The sequence below is a fragment of the Ambystoma mexicanum genome, chromosome 7p (genome assembly GCF_040938575.1).
Source record: "Ambystoma mexicanum isolate Mex_15411 chromosome 7p, UKY_AmexF1_1, whole genome shotgun sequence".
In the NCBI taxonomy this organism is placed as follows: Eukaryota; Metazoa; Chordata; class Amphibia; order Caudata; family Ambystomatidae; genus Ambystoma; species Ambystoma mexicanum.
Genome location: NC_090939.1, coordinates 105,985,151 through 106,008,173, shown reverse-complemented (window position 1 = coordinate 106,008,173; position 23,023 = coordinate 105,985,151). Strand labels below are relative to the sequence as shown.

Below are 23,023 nucleotides of genomic sequence, written 5' to 3'. Positions count from 1 at the left end.
GCACCCATCATGATGCCTCTGCTTTTGTTTCTCAGCCACTGAGAGGGGAATGCAGGCAGCACAAGCGCCAGGATTTGTATTTGGTGCCTGTACAGTCGCAGGAACATTGCTGGGAGAGTGCAACGCCAGACAATCGGCACAACACTCACTTTATGAAAGTAGTATACTAGAAAGTACTTCAACTCTCGCAGAAGTATTGCATCCTTGCTGAGGAGTGCTGCTACTTTGTCTCACTATTTTTAAAAAGTGCACAGATAGACCGTGGCAGCATATGGTCTTTTCAAGCAACAGATAAATGCCACTGGCACCACTAGAAGATCCTACAGGTAAATCCAGGGTTAGAAGGCTGGTTATTGCCCTGGATAGAGGTCTCTCCACCTACTCCCTTGCTCTATTGGGGGTAGTTGACAAGATTGAGCAAGAGTGACCATAAAGATGGCAGCTGTCTGCAGATTGACAGTTGAGGTGAAGAGGGGTAGTACGCAGGAGCAAAAGAGTGAAGAGCATGGAGACTAAATCCTCGGTGAAATATGTGTGCTTAAAATGCCCTGAAATGATTTTTGTTTTGATATCTTCTTCAACCTTGACTTACCCATTTCCATCAGAGCCTTAGCTATAGATCGAGCCCTGCCCCGCCTGAGGTTTTCTATGGCTTACTGTGATCAATTGCCCACTAATGCCCAGGCGCCGCAGAAGGCACAACACAGATTAACAATTCAACACCAACGCAGAGGCATCACGAAATACCCCAAACCAGACCAACCAAAGGCAATAAAGCATACTCAACATCCACTCTAGGGGATTGGGGAAGCAGCATCACTCCAGTGCCCTCAACTCCATAAGGACTTCCCTGGGGAAGTTAACATCCTCTCTCGCCCACTGAGGCAGCAATCAGTGCCAAGAAGCAATGAAAATGGTTAACACTGAGCTTTGCAAATACTGCCTAGTATAACAGTTTAACAGACACCCACACATACAGTACACTCTGTTCAGGTGAACATCTTGATCACGGCCACAACGAGCTTACCCGTAATCTGCATAGACTCCAGGACAGTAAAGTAGAGCTAGGAATACGCTCTGGCGTCTGCAGATGGAGTTCAGCGTCAAAGTGATCCCATAAATGGCAGTCAGCAGGAACAGGAAGATCACACATAGAAAGGATCGATGGTTAGACTCGCCTATGCAGTTGTTAATCCTGGGGTCAAAAGGAAAAATAAAAATACAAAGTTTAGTATATCAGGAATTAAAAGCGATCACCTAATACTGTCAATCATAAATGCAGCATATGTGCACAGGTGACCAGCCTTACTTATGCATTCAAGAAGCCCGAGAAGTGTCAATTTACAGATGTGTCCCAACTTCATAGTATTCAAGTGGGACTCAGCAGGTTGGAATCGATTTTTCAAACCTTTAACATCGCAGCAGACATGTTACATAGTGACGGGTCATATACAGAGTGTGACTAGGAGGTGCAAAGTCACAAAAACGGAGGCACAATGAGTCATCAAAACCAATAAAGAAAAACACACGCCACCCGGACAACCATCACAGAAGATCCCGACTATTCCTGCATCCCAGAGTCTATTCATATGTCCCCCCCAGCCATGAGTTTGCAGGAGATCAGCCCTAAAGGGCCTCCCAAAATGTTTTCGGAAAGCAACTAGGCACGACCATAGCAATATTTCCCTCCTCTCTTTCGTTGTCATAGGTCAATTCTCTGAGCCACTCCACCGCCCCAGGGGCAATTCTCAATATTTCAGGATACATTTCTTACCAATCATACAAGCTAAATTAAAAAGTGTGCGTATCTTCACATTGACCTTTCCTACATCACCCAGGAGATACTTAGAAGGGGAGAGTGCTGGGGGTAGATTGCGTAATACCATACAGTATTCCCAGTACTTCCTTCCAGAACTGAGCGACCGTGGGGCATCCCCAGTACATATGGAAGGAATTGGCTTCTGCACTACCGCACTTCATGCATTCACTGTTTTCACTGTTTTCATTCAAGACAAAATTAGAAATTCACCCGGGAATGTAGTGTAAATGATTCAATATCTTGAATTGCATCAATAAAATTGACCTAGTTTAAAGGCAGATGAGAGCATACCATTCGTACGCACTCTTGCGGACGGCTCCGCATATAGCAACCAAACAACATTATATAAAGGTCTTTCCAAATCGCATGCGAGGCAGGACAACAAAGAGGATCTTCCAGGAAACGGAGTCAAATGCCTTTTCTGCGTCCAGAGAGGCAACCACTGCCGCAGCGCCTGGATTTATCTGGAAGGAAAACACAAAAAGGCCTGCGCAAGTTACATGCTGCAGACTGCTCCGGAATGAATCCAGACTGGTCCGAATGCTGCAGTGTTGACATATATGGGAGCAATCGTGTGGATAAGACCTTGGCGAAAACTTTAGTATTCAAATTAATAAGCAATAGTGGCCTGTAAGAGACCAAGTCGGCCTCGGCATATTTGGGCTGAACAAAACCGTGATTATGGCCTTGTATAATGTGACCGGTACTAGGCCGATCTGTAGGGATTCTTCCCACACCTGTAATAACTTTGGCGGCAGTAACGGTTGCATTTCTTTATATGATTCAATGGCAATCCCATCCGGGCCGGGAGCCTTCCCTGATGCTAGTGTCATAATCACATCAGTGATTTCCTCCAGGGTCACTGGTTGATCTAGTACTTTATCAGAATCAGAGAGCCCGGGGAACGCTATGCCCTCTAAATATTGGGTTAAATCCTCATCTGTGTGTGCATCTGTATTACCACATAAGACATCATAATATCGCTGGAATTCCCCATTGGATCTCTTCATGTGTGGTAAGCATATTACCTACTTGTGTTCTAATCTCAGTAATATATTGCGTTCCCCTTTCACTATGAACCACTCCAACTAAAAAGCATCCCGGTCTATCAGCTTACCCGTACCGCTAAGTCTGGACAGGTTGGACCATAAGACGGACTTCCCTATCCGCCAGCTCCCTAAACTTCCCTTTAATCAATCCCAGAAGTGCTCCGTTATGTGTCATAGTCGTTTGCGAGGTACCGTAAGTCTGTCTCCAACTCCCGGAAATCCATTCTAATCCCTCTCAGGGTCACGGAGGTTGTGAAAATTAAATCCCCCCCCCCTCAGCCACACCTTAAAGGCCTCCCATACTGTGGAATAGTGGGGCACTGACCCGTCATTCCTCTGAAAAAAAATCCTCAATCTTACTGTTATAAAGTCTTATTTGTAGTTAATAAAGCTGGCACTCAAAACACAGACCTGCTGTGGAGTCAGTATAGTTCCAGGTAGCTTTATTTTACAGATGTACAGTATATACATCAATCCTGTTACTCTTCAGTTATATACAAGACATGGAGATATAGGACAAGGAGAGGTAACTGACCCACATACAGAGGAGGAATCCCACCGGCCATCCATCTATCCCAGCTCAGGCCCCCAAATGACACTCTCCGAACATTCACTCACAGATCCACACAACATTCTCCTGAGCTGCATTCATGCATCAACATTCCGACAGCAAGCACTCCAGGCCAGTGACATTACATGACAAGACTAGATTACAACACTTACCTCGCAATCCTGAGACCAAGTCTGCATCGAGGAGGTACGCAGGACACCATTATCCTTCATAATGGTCGGGAGTGCCAGGTCCCCCCCGCCCCTCCATCTTATGGTCAACAATATTGGCGAATGGTTTGAAATAGTTCTCCAGCAAATCGCACAGTCTGACACCCATGCCATCCAGCTTGCCGAGATCAACCAGTAGGTCCATCCTCGACTGGGCATCATGAACGTATTAATATGTAAATTTGCACATGGATTCTTCCGGTCTCTTCATACATCCACGAGCTCCATCTGTATCATAATTTGGTCTACCATATGTCCTGTCCCCGTGAGATCACGCTGGGAGCATCTTGATCTGTCTAGCATACAGTCCAATATGGTATTAAAATCACCCCCCCCCCCCCCAGATTATCGAGGCAGTATCCCTCTCCCAGTAAAACTTCCAGCACATTTCCATAAAATTCAGGGTCTTCAATATTAGGACCAAACATGTTAACCAATACAACTTTCAGACCAGAAATCTTCCCCCATAGAATGACATATCGGCCATGAGGGTCAATGCTGCGCTTATCCTCCTTAAAGTACAATGCGCAATGTATCATAATGAGGACCCCTCTAGCTTGCGATAGTGTAGCCTCTTTGATTCCCCCCCCCCCAATCTAGGTGCAAACCGCCGGTTGATCGTCCCCTGTACATGGGTTTTCTGTAACATCACTATCTTTGGGCTGTGGCGATGTATATATGCAAGGACCTTCCTCGCCTTAATAGGATTAAGTCCTCGGACATTCCATGTTAGAAGGGAGATTCCCTCACCCATTGGCCATGCCTATTGCATCTAACATATATATTACACTGTCCATGTTCATAGATTTGTTACTCGTCTTACCTGTCCAGTGACATGACTGCTGATTTTGAAACCTGAACTTCCCTCACTACTCCCCCCCCCCCCACCCGCAGCACCCTTGTCCCCTCCAATCCCAACCCACTGAAACCCCCCCTCACTATCTTCCAACTTGATGATTGCCCCTTCCAACTGTGGTAACTTCCCGGGGTGCGTTGTGAGCAACCATGGCGTTCTGTTGACGTCAATGCTGCCATGCCCCGGCTATTCATAAGATAACCGTTCTGGGTGCTTATAATTCTGAACACTGTCCATAGCAACCAAGTGTTGAATTCGTTCAAGTACCCTCATTCTGCACTGCTTCCTGCCCGGGACCAGGGTTATGGTTGTTCGTGCGCTCCCGTGGCGGCAATGGGATTGATGGTTCTACATATGCAACAACATCAGAGGGGTCATCAAAGAAATGAGCCCGGCCTCTGTGTTGCACTCGTAATTTTGCCAGAACAATTAGGGCATAAGGTACTTGGCGCAGTCTCAGTAGACTCTTGACCTGGTCAAAGGATCTCCTCTAAACCTGGACCCCTGCAGCAAAATCAGGATATATATATATGGACTGCGGCATCTTCAAATCGGTGAGTGCCCTGCTCCCTGGAAGCCGTTAGGATGTAGTCTCTGTGCCTATAATTGAGCAGTCGCGCAATTATGGAGCATGGAGGGGGCACCCGACTTGGGAACCGGAGAAAGTGTACGGTGTGCCCTCTCCATCAAGAAATGTGGGGAAAATTTCTCTGAACCAAACAGTTTTGTGAGGAGGTGCTCCACAAACTGCTCCATTAGCCATTTACAAGCCGCCTCAGGGACCCCCACTAGGCATACATCATTCCACCGCGAGTGGAACTCGAGTCACATTTGCCACTGATTTTCATTTCCATCTGCATGGCCACTATGGCGCGGTTGTATCGACCCACTGTGTCCTCCACCTCCCCAATTCTAGTCTCTGATTCGGTTATGCGACCACTCTCTTTTTCCAGCTTGCATTTTAGTGAGCTGATGGTTGCTACCACATCGTCCAGTTTGCCATTAACTGGCAGGAAGCCGGCTTGCATTACTGCCATTAATTGATCTTGTCGGGCCTCATTGCGATGGACATCCGGGACGTCTTCATGTTCTGAGGAGCTTGGGCCGCAGGGTTTGGCTGGTGCATTAGTGTATGTATCAGTGTACGAGTCCATGGGGCCTTTTTTCCTGCTAGCACCTTTCGACATTCTGTGAGCCCGGCTGTCTATATTGGATCACTTGTCCGGGGGCTTCCTATAGTATAACGGGATCCTGCCTTGCACGCTTACAACGCAGATGTCACTTGTTATGGAGGCCAGTCACCAGTTGTCAATAATGTCACAGTACAAGGGCCACCCCAATGCAAGTCCAAAGTCACACAGGTCCTGGTGTTTGGGCCACTGGTCTATATATGTCCCCATTCACTGTGTGGTCGCCACAGTATTGCGTCTCCAAACAGCAGGGGTGTCCTCCAGCCCCAAATCCAAGGTAAACACCTGTGCCCAGTGCTGTAGGGCAGAGACACAACACAGCTCTCTCCTCACTGCTGCGTTGCACAAGGATCTTGCCGCCAGGTAACCTGCACCTCTCCACCACCATATGGTTTCAGCAGACTGCAGCTGCCCCCCCGCCAAAATTAAGGCGCCAGCCGCCTGATGGTTACCGCCGCAGCCCAGATCAAAGCCCAGCCTGTGTATCCCCCCCGACACCGTGTACAACAGCGCCGGGTCCGGGGCTCGCCGCAATTGGCACAGTCCGACAGCTCCTGCTAATGTGCACAAAGAGTAGAGGAAGCAGAAGGGGATGGGGGCAGGGAGGAGACGCCAACAGGCTGATGCAGCTGCCGCGGCCCGGCCCACAAGCTTATCCCTCACTCTCACGGCCACAGTCTGCCATGGTTACCACACTCTTGCAGACACAGTCAGCCACCGCTACCAGGTCCAGGGAGCAGCAGAGCCTCCCGCAGGGTTGGATGTCCCGTCCGGGTCTTCCATTCAGCAGGTCCCCGGGTGGTCCCAGCAGTCCGAGCGCATCGCCACAGCGAGACGCTCCTCCTCCTCCACACCAGTCTCCCTCCATGCACACACCCCGCAGAGCTGCCTCGGTCACTCCGAGTCGCTGGAAGCACATACAGCACAGTAATATCTCTGGTCAGCACGGCACCGCCAGGTCGTAGATCAGCACCAATTTGGGCCCACAGGAGCATCACCTCTGCATTGCACTAGTTTGTGGTTTCCCAGGCGTTACAAAGCACCCAGAAGTATAATTATGAAAAATGGATAAAGCCGAGGCCAGAGCTCATGCTCTGATCGCCAACTTTGATGCTACTCAACAGTGCCACCATCGGAATCATATCTAAACCAGACATGTGGTGTTGAACTTTCTACACCAGAGCACTAAAAGGGAAAGCTTTTTTTTTTTTAAAAAAAAAAACAATGTCGATTTCTTTATTCAATGTTCTCAAATAACAATGAACAGTCATCGTGCTTTGTCAGGCAATTCGGTTATAAGGCATCAACAGCATCACAAGAATCCTGTGTAACACATGGAAAGGATGAATCATTTTACATAATTGCAGCGACAGAGGACAAAGCCTGAACACCAGCTGAGTAGGAGTATCTAGTCCGTCAATCTCCTGCAACGAATAGCCAGGTTGCATAAACATTCCCCGTTATGCTTTGCATTTGGGTACTATAAAATTCCTGCAACTAGTTCACGTATAACCACACATCGACCAGTACTTTTACTATGCAGGTGAAGTCGATGGGTAAATCGTTTGTGCTCGCAGTGTTTTGTCATCCATTGCTCGGTTCAATTTAAGTAAAACTGTTTCCTACTGCACATTTTCTATCATCTCCCCTGTAATGTGTTAAGTTCAGCTCTGCCCCACTTATCCATATCTTGAAGCCAAGCCAGGGAGTTCAGTTGATGTGTAGCTTTCCAGGCCATAGCTATACATCTAATCGCCAGAACTAGCGGCAAACTCAAATTCTAACCTAATCCCGTTCTTGATTTCTGAAAGCTAACCCCCAATAAGTATGCTTTGGCTAGTTCCAGTAAGGCCAAGCGATTGCAGACAGTTTCCCAGTACTGGGACCTTTGGGCAACTCCATAGCACATAAAGCAATTCCGCATTAAATAGCTGACACTTCGGGCACTCTGGCACTGTCCTGAATTGGTTAACCCCCGACCTCCAGATTAACTTGTGTTCGAACCGACTCCAGATCTCCTGCGGAGTTCCCCAAAGCTCCATACTCTCACTAATCCTTTTCAACCTTTACATGGAGCCTCTGGGCACTCTCCTTAAAGATCCCAATATAGCCAACCACCAATACACAGACGATACTCAGTTGTACATGAGAGTAAATAACGCAGAGGACATCTCAGCGATTACCTAGCCGTCATCTCGTCCTGAAAGTTTACTGCCTACCTCAAACTAAACTTATCCAAGACTATTTGTTCTCATTGGTCCGCCGCTAAAACCCAACTTGTTCAACAATGGCTCAGTGACATGCGCCTAGAAGGATTTGATCCACAATTCTCAGACTCAACACAATCCTTAGGCTTCACCATTGACAGTAATCTGTCCTTCCAGAAACATATAGCCATGAAGTCCTGCATGGCGGTGCTGTAAAACGTAGGACTGGCCGAGAAACCTGAACAGGCCCAAACGCAGAGGGCGGATGAACCACGCTGCCAATTCCCATTGAAACTTCATTTTGTTCCTTAACTGTTGCAATTACTTGTTATCCCAGAGAGGAATGCACCCTGCAAGGCCATGAGACAGCACCAGGGTCCTCGCGGTGCATATTCTTCACTGCCAGTCCAGCAGCAGACCTCCAATCCCAACCCAGCCCATCAGGCTTAATGGCACCCACCACTGACCCAATCCAAGAACCCCTGCATTCCGCGATAGTGGGCGACCTCAGACCACCAGCAATAAAACTAATGGCCGTATCTAAACCAACACGACTGTCACCTTATCCCATAAATACACCCTTCGTAATACGAGGTACAGGGAGAAATAAATTGTCAAAACGAGGGTGGAATCTTTAGGTGCAGAGAGTGTTATGGACAGAGCAAAGAATGTGTGGGTCAGCGTGATCGTGTTCCTCCCACCTGTGCCAGTCCCCAAGTCTCCCATGTGCATGCCATAATGATGTAGTAGCAGCATTGCACAATAGTAACCTTGAAAAAACAACGTGTGAAGAGCCTGACCTTCAGTCCCAGGAGAGAGGAGCCCAGCTGACCCCATGTGAGGGAAGACAGACGAGACTGGAGCCAATCATAGCCTGGCATCCTCTATGGAGCAGCCACATGTATAGGGTCTCAACAACCAGCCGCACAGGTTTCTACCATATAAAATTATATCCCTGATGATGCTGTGGACCCTTATGTGTTGCTCATGCAGATTCCACCAGAACGTTCTCGAGCAGCAGAGTTCTTCGATAGCACCTTTAGCTTTTGTACAATTAAAACGTGTTATCCTTGCAAGAAATCTCTTGGCCTTTTTTCCCCTAGACGGGTGCATTTTTTTCTGGCGTGAGCATACAGGGGCGTGCCTTCACCCTTCATCCTGCTGCATGACTTCTGGACCGTAGTGCAGACCCTTATGGTCTTGCACATCGATGTGGGAAATACTCTCCTGACAGGGCTCCCAGCTGCTCACTTGGCGCCCCTAAAAGCAGTCCACCACGCTGCAGCACGTCTTATTATGGGAGCACAGAAAATGTGACTGAATTACCCACATCCTATATGAACTACATTGGTTTCACTCCAAGCCAGGATACTGTTCAAGACTGCAGGTATCATCTGTAAAGCAGTTGCGAGTAGCACACCAGCGTACCTAGCGGCAAAGCACCACATATCTGGTGGCACATGCTCCTTGCACAGCTAATCAACCAACCGGCTTGAATCACAAAGAGGACTCGCAAACAATCCTTCTCTTGTCATGCACCCACCCTCTGGAACTCGATCCCAGTGTCGGCTCGAAATGCCCACCCAATTCTCCAATTTGGCAAATCTCTCACCATGGCTCTTTCAACACCACCCGACCAAGGACTAATTCCAGTGGGTGCACATACCGACTCACAGACCACACAGTACAGAGCTGTTAAAAGATGCCAGCCCAAATAATGGCTACCCACACTGTATAGCGCTCCGCTGCTCTTGAGCTAGGTCTGCGCTTTAAACAATAAAATAAATAGGGCATCAATAGGAGGTGCTAAAGAACATTTTTGGGGAGTCAAGTATACCCTTGAGTAATACAGTGAATTGTATTAGTTTAAACCTTTAATACCTGGATACTATGGTCGGGTAAATTTGTATGGTTTCCCACTCTATATCGCCAAAGGAGTAGCCCAAGTCTTCCTGGCATGCTCTCGGGACCCTTAGCTCATTCTGGGATACTCTATGTATGCAAAGGGTAGTATCGTGGATGGGGTCCGTCAGTATGTCAGGCCAATTCCCATTGGTCTTTCGCAGCATAGACATACAGGTCAAAAACTGTCCAGTGGGAATGTCGTGGGCAGCCTTCAACATTTCAAATGGTAGTAGACGTCCCTCTGCTAATACATCCCCTCACATCATGATCCAATTCGGTTCCCACCTCAATCGTATGTGGTGTAGAGTCGTTGGTGATATTGTGGTTTCAGTGCCCAATGGTAGGTCTGGTGAATATGGCTTTCCAAACCCCCGTCTGGTACAGGCGCGTTTCCACACCCGTATACCTGCACTGTTCAATAATGTGGTCCCACTGCTTTTTTCACTGGGAAAAGCACTATTCAGAAATATGTACTGCCTTTGTAAAGAGCTAGAGGATCATTTGCTATAATAAACTGATGCTATCGTCAGAGCAAACAGCCATAAAAATATAACTAGAGAAAGGAGAGCACCCTACAGAATATCCAGCACTGGCAAAGCCAACAGGTTAGGTTTTGTAAAGGTAGTTGAGTAGTCTTCAACATGTGGCCCTCCCGTTGTTTGACCTACAACGTCCCCTAGTCAGTGCTGAAGGGAGTCTTAGGTCAAAAACATCTGTACAGCCACAGTTTGCAGACCTTGGATGTAGAGGGTAGTATTTTTCTGTATGTAGTACTTTTTTGCTTGTGTGGTCCCTGGACGGAGAGAGGGATGTGCTATGGCGCTGCACCTGCACAAGAGAGGGGGCTGGGGGAGGGAGGTGTTCTCAAATGTGGTATACCACTGGAATTCTTCAGAGTTTCAGACACCCGAGGGCATATATACGGTATGCCCTCACTTGGAGTATTAAGGGGCTCTCCAAGTAACTTCACTGTAAACTAGTCAACCTTACACAAAGCATTAAATCATACACAATTAGAAATCACAAATACAATGTTATCAATGATAAAATTAGAATTCTAAAATTCAAATTTCATTCTTGTTAAAAAAATTAAAAAAACACTATACATGTAAACAAATGAGCAACTGTCCTTTCATTTCGTTAACATATCCCTGAGAGGATGTCCTGTGCAAAGAAAGATCAAAAAGCAAAGTTAACATTCTTATAAAAAAAATTGTTTAAAAGGTTTTACTATACCTGGTAAAACCAACAATGTCAATGCTGCTATGGTTAACATTTCCTCTCTGTTAGTCAACCTGAGAAATAACATGTCATTGTTCACACTATCTGGATTCCAGACAAATCTTGACTAAACCCAGTCAACTGAAGCCCTTCACATTCTACCAGGATGTGTTCACGAGTCTGCAAAATATTGCTAGGCTTACACATTTGGCAAATTCCCAAACCCTCCAAATCTTTTGTTTCAATCCCATTTCTGACATTCTTGATCTCGCCAGTTAATAGCAGATTCAATCACAGTCTTAGGAATTCTTCCAGCCAATATGAACTGGCAAATCTTCGCAGATAAAGGGATAAGTAATCCAATGGCTTTGGAACGTTGGAGAGAGGCCTGTACAATGTGTATGTGCTAGCTGTATCGAATGTATTGCACCAATCCAGATTGCTCAACAACTTCTTAACCATTCCAGGATTGGAAACCATCAAGTCCCCATTAACAGTAGATTCGTTTAGGATGAACTCCGCTAGTCTCCCACAAGCAGCCAAAGGGGCACACCTACCCCTCTCCATAGTGATGCCCAAGTCAATGCACAATCTATTCAACAGAGGATTTAGCCTATACTGAGCCAACAATTTCCACCTAAAAGTATATGCCAACCAATTCAGGCCCAGTTATAGACAAAGTACGGCAATTGGCAAACAGTTTGACAAGGTCAGCGCTTTCCTCGAAATAATGACCTACATTTTATCCCAGTCAAGCCCCCAATACACATACTACTTTTGTCCCATACACGAGTGCTGGAACCACCTTCATGGTATAGAACTTAAAAGCTGGAGTAAGGGAGAATTTGCAATACTTCACCCGGATTCCCTTCATCTGGGCAGCCAATTGTTCTGCCTTCGATCTCGGCCTCCCCAAAACCACTCCCTTGTTGGGACCAGAATCTATTGAAACACCCAAATAAATAAGGCTCGTTTTCGGGGTCACCGTTTCACTACACAGTGAGCAAGAGAAGCCCAAAGGCTTTTTAGTGGTCTTACAAAATCTTAATACATTTGTTTTGGCACAATTTACCACAAGTTTGTTTGACTCTGCATACGTTTCCACTGCCCTAGCTAATATATGTAACTCAAGTTGTGTGCAATCCAACAGAACATCATCATCCACATAGGCCAGATGAAATACCTGCCACTCACCAAGCTTAGGTGCCACGAGCTCACAACACCCAACCAAGTAGCTCAATACAGGCAGTGCGACTCACAATCTCACACAGTATGACCGTTTAAAACCTTTTATTTTCTTTACCATCATAACCATTTACAGAAAGCTATGTGGGGAATAAACAAATATGTTGCGCAAAATGTGTACTTGCAACTAGCCATTGGCTGGTAATATTGGACTCTCGGCGAGTAAGAAATGGTGTGCTTTTTGTAGCTACAGAATGGAGGTGGCTAGTAGCTTGGAACTTTGGCAATTTTTACACCCTGAATATGCACATGTTCCCTTCAGATGCCAGTGTTTCTGGATGACACACTGCATTTCCCCCCTCACAAAAAAAAAACTCACTACCCCCCCGCCCCCTTTTCTGCAGCCCTCTTTCAAGGCTACAGATCCTGTAGTTTCTTTGAGTCTTCGGCCTAGTGAGAGAAATAGAGGAATTGTAACCTTGCTTCTGGGAAGACTATTAATCCACCCCATAGCTTGGAAACCGAACAGTGAGAAAAGGGAAGCAAAAACCGAACATCTAGGCCCCAAAAATAAAGGACGGGGGTGGTGGTGTAAATGTTTTCCTGCAGATCTCAAAACTAGTGGTGTGCACTTTCACTTTCAATTGATTCAGTTGGTACTAAGAGGGGATACATTCTTCTTTCACTTCATAGGAGGTTTGGTTCAAACCCAGGCTCTTAGGCCAGTCGAACCTTTCCTCCTTGGCTACCCCGAAGCGATTGCGCTATCATACTCCCCTCAAGCAGGCAACCATCCTGACATTAAGACTTTCCGCTGGCGTTGCTGCCACGAACAGGCGATGCCTCGGAAGAGCTACAGACTAAGAGTTATGGACTAAGAGTACCTGAATTGCCATGATGGTCATTTTTTCTTTCTGTCGTCTATATAGCCCCCTCTCCTTCCCAACTTGCGGGAGCAAATTACACAGCAAACAATTTTACTGGAGAGAGTAGGCACTGCACATGGCCAGCTGGCTTCAAGAGAACAGGTCAGGCTGTACTTTCAGGTCAAAAGAAGCAGAACACTTGGAGGATAAATTCGTAGAACGAGTAGCCAATGAGGCCCACGCTACAGATTTCACAAATTGGCAACAGTGTTTGGAAAGGTACAGATGCACTAAAGATCTGACGGAGTGTGCATGTAGATTTTTCTTATTTGATGCAGTGCTACGCTGTACAAGAAAAACCGATACAAAATAAAGATCATACCACAAAAATAGTATTAAAACACAAAAGAAATGAGCATGTAATCACTGAGTATTCTTTGAAATGCAGGAAACAGTCTTTCTGATAATGGCGATGTGGGACACCTTCAGTCTAAGTAAAATACCACCATGAGTATTGAAAAGGATGGCCAACCAGTGGACAGCAATGGTCTGGTCCAAACTATTCTTTAAGGTACTGCCAACATCTAAATTATGCAGAGTGCGTCTTCTGCTGAGGAATTATGTGGCATAGGCTAAAAGACAGGTGAGCACATTTCATGGTTCCGATGAAAATCAGACAACTTTGTCTGGGTAGGGGAGAAGCCCCTGGACCGGATGGTCTCTCCGCTGAATTCTATAATGCTCTTGCCCATTCCCTCACGCTCTCCGACGTCGGGGCTTCCAAATTTTATACAGCTCTTACTTCAAAGCAGGTGAAGCAGCCTGTGTGCGTGATATGGGAGGCTGAGTTTGGTCATTCTTTAAATGAACACACATGTGCCTCAACATTCTCTAGAGTAAGACGTCTCTGTATCAGCCAATATCACACAGCATTTCCTCTTCTTCATTCACAGAGCGTTCATTACTCCTGTAAAGCTCTCAAAATCCAAGTTGGTTAATAATGACAAATGCTGGGCTTGTGGTTATTCTCCGGCCTCATATGAACGTGTTTTTTGGCAAGATGTATGGAAATATCTTAAATGTATTTTTAGTAGCTGTTCCGCTTTACTTTTTGAACATTGTGTTAGGTAGTTTAGCTTTGACTTCATATAATTTACATGCCGTGGCAAATCTTTGATTTATTCATTATTATTGCCTTAAAACTCATTACTGCCAACTGCAAGAACTCGCATTCTTTGGCCATTAGAGGTTGGTGGAACAACATCTGCCATATACGGAGACTAGAATTATGTATGGCTCACTATCAAGAGTCTATTCCCAAGTATAACGCAAAATGGCATTTTTATATTCGTTATCTGAACTGTTTCAATGCTTCTTCACATGGTACATGAAATCATCCTTTAGCATCTAAGGTGTATGACTTTTTTTTTTTCTAAATAACTTTCTTTTCATTATTGAACTAATATTGGTATATTGCTCTACACATATTACCACTCCCCTTCCTCTCAATCCTTGTGCTTGTATTTGTCCCCTGTCTGTGTGCCCCTGTCTGTATTTGCATAACATACATTTCCAGCTCTGTAGTTTTTTTAAAGTATGCACCTCTTCCTAGATTTTGCCATTAATTATCGATGCTAATATTCTCATTAATTTTGCTCACTTATAAGTTTCATTTGTATTGCATTACTATATTAATTGATATGTCATGTTTTTTGTATATTACCCTTGTATCATAACGCACTCAAAGACTTATGCATTGTGTATGATACCTCTATTATAAATCTAATACAAAATTATTAAACATACAAAAAAAGAAGCAATTCAGTTGAACACTTGGTAAAACTGGGGTGCGTCTAACATGAGCATTCATTAGGGGTCATGTAAGAGTAAACCGTTTCTCTGTAAGAAAGTGTAAGCATGTGTCCATAGTTTAGCTTTGTCTTTGGTGTGTGAAATAGGATGTTGCAGCACAAAAAGGTGCTGTTGAATAAGGGAGTGTTGTGTTAAGACCTCTTACCGGGAATTGCATTGTTGTTTCCCTGTCTGCTTTTGAAGACCAAACGTTTAGAATGCAATCAATACCAGTAGTTGTTGACTGCGTTCTTAACATTCTGATTGGCTTGTAGGAAGTCAATAACTATCTACATGTGCTAATATTGCCTATATCGGACCTTGTGGAAATAGTGCACATGTTGCACAATAAACAAGATTGGGATTGATGGCCAAGGTCGTCATTGCTTTGCAAGAGACTGTGAAAAGAGAAAGATGTGTTTTCTAATCTATCTTTCTAGTCCCGTTGGAAGTAATTCACAGGGAATTGCCAATTCCGCATACGGCTATAAACTTAATTTAAAATGGTGTCACCTTGGGGGTAGAGGGTTGGGGCGAGGGGGAGTTGGCAAGGTGGGTTTGTTCACTTGCTGTGAAGTATTTTCCCGGATCTGTGGCTCAGTGGACTCTAATGCATCCACTACAGGGACCTGTGGTTGACCTCATGGTCACAGGTTCGAAACCCGGCAGGTCCACTCAGCCCTTCATCCTTCCGAGGTCGATAACGTGAGTACCATTAAGCTGGGTAACAATAAAAATCTGTTATTAGCGCCAAGATGCCCCTTTGGGTGTGAACATGCGCTTTACATATAAACCTGTTATTTTACTTTCATCCAGGATTTGTACGATATTTTTATATTTTTGGAAGGGCTCAAATAGTGTGTACCCGTGATCCAAGGGCCTTGAAGTGCATGGTTTAATGATCATGGTTCAGGTGTAAATGGAATACATGCTGGCTGTACCAATATATGCCAGCATTGCCATTATCGTAACACATTTTCTGTGCCCACTAATTCCAGTATTGAACTGTAAGTGCACCGTATTGCACTCATATTTCTGTGCCCAATAATGGTGTATTTCCACTGTAAGAAGACATTGTTCGTTCTGGCTTTGTCAATTCATGTAGTACCACTGAAAAGAACACTCCTTCGCAGGTCCTAATAATGCAAGCATTGTACTAGAAGAGCACTCATGTTGGCTGCATATAGCAATGCCAGTATTGCCACTATAAGACGTTATTCTCATGCCGGCTTTTGCCAAAATGACAGAATTGCCCCATAGCACTTGTCTTACACTTGTTTTACAGCCAGGGTCCAAAGTATGCCAGATTTCAAATGCTCTCGATCTCTGTTGGCAGCTCCACGATCCTCACCTGTGACCTGTTGCTATCAGAAGCCACCTGCCCACACACACATTCGCGCACACAGACGCATACAACCCCTTGCACACAAAAAGGAGTATTTGTTTCACTTAGCTGCTCTGCCAGCCATGCCTAGACTCCGGTTCTTGAGGATGGTCCATCCCACGCACTTCATAGCCAGGAATCTGGGAAAGGTGGCATTCAGCACCTCACCCGGAGTCTTGGTTAAAAACCATGCATTAGGGTGCCCAGGCTATGAAGCCAAGCAGTGAGACTGTGCAGGATCACCCATTTGCAAATGTGGACCTGCAGTAATCCAGCCTACATGCCCAATGGGGTCACGCAACGGTCAGCAAAACGCCCCCAGTCTTTCATGAACTGTTAGACATAGCTGGAATTCAGTTTGCAGGCAGCACCCAGCCTACCTGTCTCGCTACACTGGCTGGCTCAGGAGCGCTCCTCCTTCTGCTGCTCGCTGCCACTAGGTTCTGACCACCTTACCGAGCAAGCCATTTGAACCTCTAGCTTCTTGGAGCCTTGACCACCTCTCCTGAAAGACTACCTTCCTAGTTGCTAGCACTAATGCCAGGGGAGTGAGCGAGTTGTAGGTTCCCTCCTGCAAGTTAGCAATGCTGTGAAGGTGGTTCTAAGGACAGTTCTGTTCTTCAAAGTTCACTCCCCTGGCATTAGTGCTAGCAACTAGGAAGGTAGTCTTTCAGGAGAGGTGGTCAAGGCTCCAAGAAGCTAGAGGTTCAAATGGCTTGCTCGGTAAGGTGGTCAGAACCTAGTGGCAGCGAGCAGCAGAAGGAGGAGCGCTCCTGAGCCAGCCAGTGTAGCGAGACAGGTAGGCTGGGTGCTGCCTGCAAACTGAATTCCAGCTATGTCTAACAGTTCATGAAAGACTGGGGGCGTTTTGCTGACCGTTGCGTGACCCCATTGGGCATGTAGGCTGGATTACTGCAGGTCCACATTTGCAAATGGGTGATCCTGCACAGTCTCACTGCTTGGCTTCATAGCCTGGGCACCCTAATGCATGGTTTTTAACCAAGACTCCGGGTGAGGTGCTGAATGCCACCTTTCCCAGATTCCTGGCTATGAAGTGCGTGGGATGGACCATCCTCAAGAACCGGAGTCTAGGCATGGCTGGCAGAGCAGCTAAGTGAAACAAATACTCCTTTTTGTGTGCAAGGGGTTGTATGCGTCTGTGTGCGCGAATGTGTGTGTGGGCAGGTGGCTTCTGATAGCAACAGGTCACAGGTGAGGATCGTGGAGCTGCCAACAGAGATCGAGAGCATTTGAAATCTGGCATACTTTGGACCCTGGCTGTAAAACAAGTGTAAGACAAGTGCTATGGGGCAATTCTGTCATTTTGGCAAAAGCCGGCATGAGAATAACGTCTTATAGTGGCAATACTGGCATTGCTATATGCAGCCAACATGAGTGCTCTTCTAGTACAATGCTTGCATTATTAGGACCTGCGAAGGAGTGTTCTTTTCAGTGGTACTACATGAATTGACAAAGCCAGAACGAACAATGTCTTCTTACAGTGGAAATACACCATTATTGGGCACAGAAATATGAGTGCAATACGGTGCACTTACAGTTCAATACTGGAATTAGTGGGCACAGAAAATGTGTTACGATAATGGCAATGCTGGCATATATTGGTACAGCCAGCATGTATTCCATTTACACCTGAACCATGATCATTAAACCATGCACTTCAAGGCCCTTGGATCACGGGTACACACTATTTGAGCCCTTCCAAAAATATAAAAATATCGTACAAATCCTGGATGAAAGTAAAATAACAGGTTTATATGTAAAGCGCATGTTCACACCCAAAGGGGCATCTTGGCGCTAATAACAGATTTTTATTGTTACCCAGCTTAATGGTACTCACGTTATCGACCTCGGAAGGATGAAGGGCTGAGTGGACCTGCCGGGTTTCGAACCTGTGACCATGAGGTCAACCACAGGTCCCTGTAGTGGATGCATTAGAGTCCACTGAGCCACAGATCCGGGAAAATACTTCACAGCAAGTGAACAAACCCACCTTGCCAACTCCCCCTCGCCCCAACCCTCTACCCCCAAGGTGACACCATTTTAAATTAAGTTTATAGCCGTATGCGGAATTGGCAATTCCCTGTGAATTACTTCCAACGGGACTAGAAAGATAGATTAGAAAACACATCTTTCTCTTTTCACAGTCTCTTGCAAAGCAATGACGACCTTGGCCATCAATCCCAATCTTGTTTATTGTGCAACATGTGCACTATTTCCACAAGGTCCGATATAGGCAATATTAGCACATGTAGATAGTTATTGACTTCCTACAAGCCAATCAGAATGTTAAGAACGCAGTCAACAACTACTGGTATTGATTGCATTCTAAACGTTTGGTCTTCAAAAGCAGACAGGGAAACAACAATGCAATTCCCGGTAAGAGGTCTTAACACAACACTCCCTTATTCAACAGCACCTTTTTGTGCTGCAACATCCTATTTCACACACCAAAGACAAAGCTAAACTATGGACACATGCTTACACTTTCTTACAGAGAAACGGTTTACTCTTACATGACCCCTAATGAATGCTCATGTTAGACGCACCCCAGTTTTACCAAGTGTTCAACTGAATTGCTTCTTTTTTTGTATGTTTAATAATTTTGTATTAGATTTATAATAGAGGTATCATACACAATGCATAAGTCTTTGAGTGCGTTATGATACAAGGGTAATATACAAAAAACATGACATATCAATTAATATAGTAATGCAATACAAATGAAACTTATAAGTGAGCAAAATTAATGAGAATATTAGCATCGATAATTAATGGCAAAATCTAGGAAGAGGTGCATACTTTAAAAAAACTACAGAGCTGGAAATGTATGTTATGCAAATACAGACAGGGGCACACAGACAGGGGACAAATACAAGCACAAGGATTGAGAGGAAGGGGAGTGGTAATATGTGTAGAGCAATATACCAATATTAGTTCAATAATGAAAAGAAAGTTATTTAGAAAAAAAAAAAGTCATACACCTTAGATGCTAAAGGATGATTTCATGTACCATGTGAAGAAGCATTGAAACAGTTCAGATAACGAATATAAAAATGCCATTTTGCGTTATACTTGGGAATAGACTCTTGATAGTGAGCCATACATAATTCTAGTCTCCGTATATGGCAGATGTTGTTCCACCAACCTCTAATGGCCAAAGAATGCGAGTTCTTGCAGTTGGCAGTAATGAGTTTTAAGGCAATAATAATGAATAAATCAAAGATTTGCCACGGCATGTAAATTATATGAAGTCAAAGCTAAACTACCTAACACAATGTTCAAAAAGTAAAGCGGAACAGCTACTGAAAATACATTTAAGATATTTCCATACATCTTGCCAAAAAACACGTTCATATGAGGCCGGAGAATAACCACAAGCCCAGCATTTGTCATTATTAACCAACTTGGATTTTGAGAGCTTTACAGGAGTAATGAACGCTCTGTGAATGAAGAAGAGGAAATGCTGTGTGATATTGGCTGATACAGAGACGTCTTACTCTAGAGAATGTTGAGGCACATGTGTGTTCATTTAAAGAATGACCAAACTCAGCCTCCCATATCACGCACACAGGCTGCTTCACCTGCTTTGAAGTAAGAGCTGTATAAAATTTGGAAGCCCCGACGTCGGAGAGCGTGAGGGAATGGGCAAGAGCATTATAGAATTCAGCGGAGAGACCATCCGGTCCAGGGGCTTCTCCCCTACCCAGACCCTTAATGGCATGTGCAATTTAATAAATAGTAATGTTAACTAAGTGTGAGAGGTTGGATTGAGGATAGGAGGATCTATTAATTTTGTTGAGAAATTACTCGATGCTCTCTAAAGGGACAGAGGACTCGGGGGTATATAGATTTTCAAAAAAGGACTTAAACCAGTTCAATATGTCTTTTGGGTGCTTATGTAGGGTGCCAGAAGTGTATTATCTGAGATATAAGATTGCTCCTTTTTTGTTTTTAGATACAAGGTCATTGACTTGACGACTTTGTTAGATGTCTGATAAATCTTTGCTTTATATTTTAGGGTAGTTCCTGCAGCCAAGTTGGTAAGGTCTTTGTTGATTTCAAAACATAGAGCCAGGACATGACGAAGGTTTGTTGCGTTGGGACTCTGATAATAAAGTTGTTCAGAGGATGCCAGCAGAGAATGAAGATCATCAAGATGTTTGCATAGTTTTTTCATTTTTCCTGAATAAGCCATGATGTGGCCTCTACGTGCAGCTTTGAAAGCGTCCCAGTTCTTTACCATGGATGTGTCGCTATCCTTATTTTCTCTATAGTATTGATGTATGAATGATTGAGCAGACTCAATAAATTGTTGGTCTTGTAATAGGTAATTGTTAAATTTCCAGCGGGAGGAGGGTTTGCTAATGTCTTCAAAATCAAAAGAGGTACAAAACAGGGGCATGGTTGGAGATGATGTTAGAAAACATGGAATCGGTAATGGTACCTGTAATAGACTTAGAGGTGAATATATAGTCCAAGCGAGAGTGTGTATTATGAGGAGATGAGTGAAATGTAAAATCCAGTTGTGTTGGATGGGATAGTCTCCAGGAATCAATTAAGCCAGTCTCGGCCAGACAACTCAGAAAGGACTTGTGCGTTTTGTTGCTTTTAAATAAACAACTTGATTTTCGATCCACAAATGGGTCAAGGACCTGGTTAACGTCTCCACAAACAATAAGTTTAGTAAATCCATTCTTAAGGATCAATTCTTTAATAGATCTCCAAAAACCAGGGTTGGGAAAGGTGGGACCATATATGTTCAAAATAGAGACATGTTGAGAGTTTACCACTAGCTTCACCATACCCATCTAGCCTCAGAATCAGCATCTTGATCAACAATTTTAAATGAGAGTTTTTTGCTGAGTAATATGGCAACTCCATTCTTCATGGCTACTGCAGGACTTGAAATAACTTTTTACCCATGCAGATTTGAGTTTCAAGGCCTCTTTACTGGATAAATGGGTCTCCTGGATACAGGCTATAGAAGGTTTTAGTTTATTCAAATGTGAAAGGACCTTGCATCTTTTGATGGGATTGTTACATCCTTTAATGATCCAAGTAACACATTTAAATAACATAACCTAGATTAGTGTCAAAGACATAATGTAGAACCATAGTAAACAGGACATGGATGAAAACTTGAAAGTAATTAGCATCATCAAGGCAAACGGTATCAGAAATGTCAAAATACAAAAATAATCCCATGAACCTGGTCACAAAAGAAGATCACACGAGGAAACTGGAGGAGGGGGTGGGGGGGGTCTGATGAGGAGAGATATAAGTTCAAATAGAGAGCATAGGAAATAATTATAAATAAGCGAGGGTAAGGACTTTAGCATAATAGAAAAGGATATCAGACCAGGAAAAGGGAGAAAACAAGGTAGAATTTGTAACAGGGGTAGGTAACGCTTGCTGGGCCATCAAAAAAGACAAAGACGGCACATGGTGAGAGAGGGACGTCAACCCAGCACCCCTCCCACCGTATTATGACCAGAGGATAAAAGTTGCATTAAGTAACGGACTATAAGCAATTAAAGTAGAGAAGACATTTCATGATCTGGAGGATGATGAAGGATTCACAGGAGAAGTATGGAACAAGTTACTTACCTGTAACTGTTGTTCTCCAGCATGGGTCTGGCATGGATTCACATGCTCATGAATATTCCCCGTCGTCAGGCTGGGAATCCTTGGTAAAGAAAAAATCAGTATCAGTTTCGTTTCTGATCTGTCTTTCGTAGTAGTAACCAATCACTGATCTCTGCGTCATACTGACCACAGCTAATGACTGCCATCTCCCTAAGCCCCGCCTCTGGCAGCCATCTTCAGATTTGGTAGCACGTGAAGTGGCAGTATGACCAAGTGAAGAGCCGCAGAGGGGTAGGCGGGAGGGTTCGCATGTGAATCCATGCCAGACCCATGCTGGAGAACAACAGTTACAGGTAAGTAACTTGTTCCTTCTCCAGCATGGGGTCTGGCATGGATTCACATGCTCATGAATATAAGAATACATAGCAGTACACACATGCACAACCACGGGAGGTGGCAAAGGCTCAACATTAAGCAATACAAAAAACTCAACATTAAGCATCTCTTACCTCCTCACCAGGCTCACCTTAAGCAAACAGGTTGCGCAGCACTGCTTGGCCGACCCTGGACTCCTCCCTGGAATCCCGTGAGGGTGTGCGTCGACCTCCACGTAGTAGCCCTGCAGATGTCCAGCAGGGGCACACCAGATAGGAACGCCGTAGTAGCAGCGATCGCTCTGGTCGAATGGGCTCTCGGACGGCCTGGCAGCGGTCGGTTAGCCAACCGGTGGCAGTGCATGATGCAGCCGGAGAGCCATCTGGAAATAGAAGACTTCGAGAGAGCCTTCCCTCGATTCACAGGTGCAAAGTTCACAAACAGCTGTGATGTCCTCCGAAAACTCTTCGTGCGGTCCACGTAGAACTTCAGTGCTCTAGCCACATAAAGCGAGTGCAAAGTCCTCTCGGCCGGCGACGAAGGAGACGGGAAGAAAACAGGTAGCACCAGGTTAAGATGGAAGTCCGACGGCACCTTGGGCATAAAGGAGGGGTGGTCCTAAGCACCACCCTCGAGGCATGGAAAGTCAAGTACGGTGCTTTGCAGGATAGGGCCTGGATCTCTCCCACTCGTCGTGCGGAGGTAATGGCCACCAGGAATGCAGTCTT

At 45.0% G+C, this 23,023-nt stretch overlaps 1 protein-coding gene across 4 annotated transcripts in view; it reads right to left on the bottom strand.

Moving 5' to 3' along the window:
- The window catches only part of ZDHHC23 (zinc finger DHHC-type palmitoyltransferase 23), a 317,223-nt gene that overhangs the window by 35,247 nt on the left and 258,953 nt on the right, over positions 1-23,023 (bottom strand). For all 4 annotated transcript variants that reach the window (XM_069635888.1, XM_069635890.1, XM_069635889.1 and 1 more), the window contains one exon: positions 1,028-1,195. In XM_069635888.1, the coding sequence (XP_069491989.1) occupies positions 1,028-1,195 (168 nt within the window). The remainder of the gene's footprint in view (positions 1-1,027; positions 1,196-23,023) is intronic.